This window comes from Phalaenopsis equestris, unplaced genomic scaffold (assembly GCF_001263595.1).
Source record: "Phalaenopsis equestris unplaced genomic scaffold, ASM126359v1 Scaffold000002, whole genome shotgun sequence".
NCBI lineage: Eukaryota > Viridiplantae > Streptophyta > Magnoliopsida > Asparagales > Orchidaceae > Phalaenopsis > Phalaenopsis equestris.
Genome location: NW_018164444.1, coordinates 23,712,815 through 23,718,814, shown reverse-complemented (window position 1 = coordinate 23,718,814; position 6,000 = coordinate 23,712,815). Strand labels below are relative to the sequence as shown.

Sequence of the window (6,000 nt, the reverse complement as noted above, 5' to 3'; positions counted from 1 at the left end):
TCACCCTCAAGTCTTGTGTTTATCCCTTGGGGTAGATACAGGATTTGAGGTTCGATGCTTTTTCATTTAAACTATGGAAAATATGAGGTCAGTTTGATTTCATATTTTTCTAAAATTATATATATATACGTAAATTAAAAAGTCCTTCCGAAGCGGGTGACGGGATTTCGATTCCGGCGACCGACAGCTTCTTACGGGCGACCCCCAAACATTTAAAAACTCTCTTTTCCCCCTTTTAAGCGCCGACAATGGTGTGCCAGAATTTATTGTATCAGACAGGAACAATGTGCTACTCAACCACTTATGAAAGGAATTGTTCAAGTTACAAGAGACAGTTCTAAAGAGGAGCATAACATATCATCCCCATGGCTATCAAAAAAACTCGTTGTTCGCGAACAGTTTGTGTTCGACTCGCCAGAGAGATCGTGATCGATTCGTAAAATAAACCCTATTTAATTATTTGTATTAAATAGGGGAACTTGTCGGCAAATAAAATGGTTTCGCAGACCCAAACGGACGTCATATCTTTCTTAGTTTATTTGATCGAGCTTCATCCTCAGGTCTTGTGTTTATTCTTCGGGGTAGATACAGGATTTGAGGTAGAGCGCTCTTTCATTTAAACTGTGAAAAATATGAGGTCAGTTTGATTTCGTATTTTTCTAAAATTATATATATATACGTAAATTAAAAAGTCCTTCCGAAGCGGGTGACGGGATTTCGATTCCGGCGACCGACAGCTTCTTACGGGCGACCCCCAAACATTTAAAAACTCTCTTTTCCCCCTTTTAAGCGCCGACAGATTCTGGCGACTCCGCTGGGGACTATATTATTGTATAAAATAATATTTCATTTGTAACTTGTTTTTAATAATTTGTAATAATATAGTTGAAGAAATATCTGTTTTTTAATAGAGGTATGTTAGCTATTTTTTTGGTATTTTGAGAATTAATAATTAAATTTATTATCATTCTAAGAATTTACTCAATTCAAACAACACAAAAAAATTTGAAAGATTTCGAACAATTCGAACATTTCAAACATTTCAAAAATTTTAAATTAATTTCAAGCAAGTCGAACTGAGCAAGAACAGTAACTTCACGAAAAATTTCAAACACGAGCTTATTTTAAACGCACTTAATTTCAAACGAACCGACATGACACGAGCTTTGTTCGTTCGTGTTCGGTTCATTTACAGCTCTAATCATCCCCAGACAGATGATCAAACAGAGTGGTCAACAGGAGTGTGGCGACATATTTGTGCTGTTTTGTATCGGATACGCCTAAACTTTGGACCAAGTCGATTTCTTGGGTTTAGTATTGGTATAAAATTTTTCAACCATACTGCGACACAAACCACCCTATTTAGGATTCTGTATAGGCGGGATCCACCTCAATTGATACACTATCAGTATAGTGCTACACCAATATTCAATGTGAACTAGTACTTGGAGGAGAAAGACATTATTAATAGAGCTCAATGGACATTTATTGAGGGCCCAACAAATCATGAAAATGAAGGCAAATAGACATAGGAGGGAGGTACAATTGGAGCCTGGGGCATGTTTTATTTGTAGCTGAGACCTTATCGACAGAAGAAATTGGCTAGGAGGAGCGATAAACTTTCTCCGTGATATTTTGGACCTTATGAGGTTATGATACAAATTGGGCTAGTGGCTTACTATTTGAGGTTACAACCATCATCATCATTGCATCTAGTCTTTTATGTATCATAGCTGATGTGTGTTATCGAAGATCATACACCATCGTCTTCACCACTCCCAATGCTGACAAAGGATCAGTAGGTGATTCCGGAACTTTTCGAGGTTGAAGGAGTGCACTGAGGAGCGGCTAGAGCAAAGGAGGTACTTGTGGGCTTCGAAAATTAACTACTACTCTCCGAGAACTCTTTGCATTTATTTTATTATTTTGTTTGTTGAGAGAGCTTTGGAGGGTCGAATTTTCAGAAGGCAAATTGGATTGTAGATAAGACACTACTCTAGAGATTTCACCCTCATTTAGTGAGGACTTTTTGATCTGGGATTCTAGGTTTCCCATAGGCGCAAGCCACTATAATTAATTACCCCTCCTGATAACAAGAGAGTACTTTCGATTAAGGCTAGTCATTAAAAATTGAAAATTGAACATACAATAACAAGATATTTAGGATTTAAATTTTTGAATTCATCACTTGAAGCTTAAAGCGTATGGTGGGGAATGAAGATGAAACCTAATCAAGATCCAATGGTTTCGTCATCTCGGGCCATCATGATCCTTGATCCACTTAGTCAGAGAGTATCGTGAACCAAACCTGTAGATGAATTCTTGTTAGCAGTCATGAGTTGCATCGTCCAATAGATTGTTGTAGATTTGGGATAAATGTTTGCCTAAGAGGACAAATTTAAATAGACTTTAGCTAATAGAAGACTTTGTGTCAATCAATTGTACCCTTATGATTCATAATTCAAATGGGAGAAAGCCATCAAAGAACATACGGGCTGCGACCATGGTCGTAATATAATGGTACCATTTGGCGGCAACCACCTGGTTATAGGGCTCTGATTGTAACCGCTACTTGTGGACCTTTTGGGCCAAGCCACTCGGATAGAGGACTCGGGCCACATCCTTATTGACATGCAATTACTTTGATTGTGAATCTATTGATACATTTAATATGACATTCGTTTTTTGTGAGTTGAAGTCAATCAGAATTTTGTCACTCTCGATAAATTGTAGTGGAAGGTGGATGAAATTTGCTTTTAACTTTTAGTGATTTGTTTTAGCTTTACATATTAGTTGATTATTTTGAAAAACTTGATTTAAACGATTGACCTTTCCAGTTGAAATCTTCGATCAACATGATCATCATCATTGTATTGAAGAGGGCATTTATTTTTGTTAAATTAAACTTTTAGAGTATGAGTTCTTTTGACTCCTATCCTTATAAGGAGGAGGATGGAACTAGGTGATTCAAACTTATAAATTTTTTATTTTAAGATTTTGGCATTTATTTCAAAATTATTAGACTCGTCAACTCCAATCATTGCGAGCAGAATGATCAGACTAGTTGGGTGAGACTTATGATCCTATCTTATAGACAAGGCGATCCGATTAGCTCGCGCAACATTCTCAAACTTAGCATTTGAGTATTCAATACATTGGCTAGAGCACATGCGACATTTAATTTCATATGTTTGAGTCATTTTAGCTTGAGTGCTTGGTATCTTAAGACAATTTATATGATTTAAAACGTGGATTGAATTAAAGATTGTTTTAAATAACATCTTCAAGACTTAAAATGACATAAATTTGTCTCAGCTGAATATATATACATTAGTACATATATATTAACTTTGATCTTTTAAAAACCGTCTCTGGTCGTTGGCAAACATGTTGCGAATCCGGTGGCGAGATTGCATATTAGATTTTTTTATCATTTAAAAATAACATTTAAGTCTTAAGTCTAACCCCCAGTTATGATATTTAGCCTTTAGGTTAAGCTCGACCCCTAAATTTTGATGTTTTATATTTAAATTAAGTTTAACCTCTCAATTTATGATATTTCATATTCAATTTAAGCTTAATCCTCAATTTGTAAAATTTGATACTCAAGTTTAGTCTCCCAATTTATGACATTTAAGTCACTTAAAGCATTCAAACTCTTAAAATCATTTGCAAACCATGATAATCCAATTTAAATATTTATTTTATTTAATTTTTTGTGAAATAAAATAAATGTGTGAGGAATTCTTCGGGCCTATTGTGTGATAGAAAAGTACCACTTGAACTGAAAGGAAAATTTTATAAGATGGTGGTGAGACCTGCAATGCTCTATGACGTTGAATGTTGGTATTTAAAAGAGAAGCATAAAACTAAGTTAAGTGTTGCCGAGATGAGAATACATTGGTGGATGAGCGACTTTACACTTAGATACAATGCGAAATGAATATATCCATGAGAGGGTTGGTGTAGCTATAGTGGCAGATAAAATTAGAGGAGTCATCTTAGGTGGGTTGGTCACATTACACGTTGACCATCTGATGATTCGATTAGGAGAGTAGATGTTTTAGATTCGACATATGTTAAGAAAGGCAGCTGTGGTCTTAGAAAGATTTCAGCATATTGTATAAAAGTGATCTTAATTTATTAGAATTAAATGAAAATATGACAATAGGACACAATGGAGAAAAACGATTCATGTCGCCGACCCCACTCTCTCAGAGTTCTCTCTATATCCTCCCCCCTCCCCTCAAAAGCTTCGAATTATTCTGTTTAATCAGAGAATATATAACTGGAGCGGTTATTTAGTGAACTGAGCGCTAATGGATAAAATTTTAATTTTATTTTTTATTCTTTTCTTTTTTTTTTAGGGGTCAAGAGTACTGATTAAGTGGAAATATGTGCCAAAGTATGAAGCAACATGAGAGCCTTACGAAGTGATTCAAAAATAGTTTCTATCATTTCACATTGAGGACATGGTACTTATTTGGGAGGAGGGTGTTGATACGCTTGCTCTTGTAGATGGGCCGATCTAGGGAAGACTCGTCAGGACCGGCCAGACCCAAGCCAGTCGGCCCAGCCTAGAAGGCCATAAGCATTAGGAATTGCTGAGGACGATTCTAGCTTATGTGTTGGGCCCATGCAGTCGTTAATCACGTACTGGGGGAAGGGAATTAAGGAGGGTTTTTGGGGAAAGTTTGAATGAATCTTTGGGAGTATTTTTCAATGCTAATTAGCTAGGTTTTTTTTTTATGTTTGAATTTATTGCATATTTTTCTCTGTCTTTGTGTTCCTAGCAGCGTTTAGGGTTTGTGGAGAGATGATCTATCTCTTGAATTGTAGATCATCCCTTATATCTTGTTTGTTTGCTTTGTATTAATCAAATTAGCCCTATCTTGGATATTCCCACATTTATTACAAGTTGCTCGCTGATTTTGACTCTAGATCGAATCAAAACCATTCCCTTAAATGAAATTGTGAAGTTTGTTTATCTTGCAGAGAGATGAAACTGGAATTGGTGGCTCATGGAGTGACTTTGTTCATTATCTTTTAGCATCTTTGTCCGTTGGGGATGTAAAGATCATCCTTGATCGTCCGGAAAATTTACAAACCGATTGTAGTAAGTATATTCTTTGCATTTTCTATTTGTCTGCCTATTTTAGATATTATATTATCTTTTCTTAGGTGGAAATGTTATAGTGAACCTTTACATTTTGAGCATTGGGTTTAGGATGTATTGAATATTTTTTTTTAAATTTAGTATTTGTTCCATAAATTAAAGATTTTTTTGAATTACAACTCTTATTGAGACTGATATATATAACTAGTTCCGATTAATTATGTTTTAATTTGCTGCGTCAAATTACCTAACCAAAACAACAACATAAATATGGCCGTATAATGCTTTTTTGTAATTTTAACAAAAGTTTTTTCCGGGTTTCTACATCTTAACATTCATGGCGCCTTGTACATGTCTAGTAGCCATGCACTTCATCTAAAATTGTTGTTCAATGTGCGTTTCAGTTGTGGAGTTTAGTGTGGTCTGACATTTGCTTGATCTCCAATATTAAATGGAAGCTATGCACTGAACTACAAGGCAAAATTGAAGCAGTATGTTGAGTCTGGGAATAGTTGTACATTTATTTCCACAGATCTCAAATCTTTGGTTATGAAGAAGGCTTAAGGTAGATAGTCATTGTTAGAGGAAGGTTCATTTGTTATGTGCTATGTTATGGAGAACCCCTGAGAACCTCTCTATTTTAGGAGCAAGAGAAATATTCTAAGGAACACTCAAATAAACTTCGACCATCCTCTGACAGTGGGAACTTTTTTATTTTGATTTTTTCCTGTGCTAATACTCCCGTTAAGTTTAAGTGTATGTATCAATGAACTCCCAATTGTTATAGAATTGAACGAAATGTAGAGTTAGAATTTTGTTAAAAGAACTACTAAAAATGCAATATTTTATTTTAAAAAAAATGCAGGTTGTACCTTTTAATTGGA

The 6,000-nt window shown here is 35.3% G+C and overlaps 1 protein-coding gene across 3 annotated transcripts in view; it reads left to right on the top strand.

The window, feature by feature from the left end:
• Positions 1-6,000, top strand: part of LOC110032726 — a 56,753-nt gene that overhangs the window by 20,427 nt on the left and 30,326 nt on the right. For all 3 annotated transcript variants that reach the window (XM_020736466.1, XM_020736472.1, XM_020736458.1), the window contains exon 2: positions 4,996-5,116. In XM_020736466.1, coding sequence (XP_020592125.1) covers positions 4,996-5,116 — 121 coding nt within the window. The remainder of the gene's footprint in view (positions 1-4,995; positions 5,117-6,000) is intronic.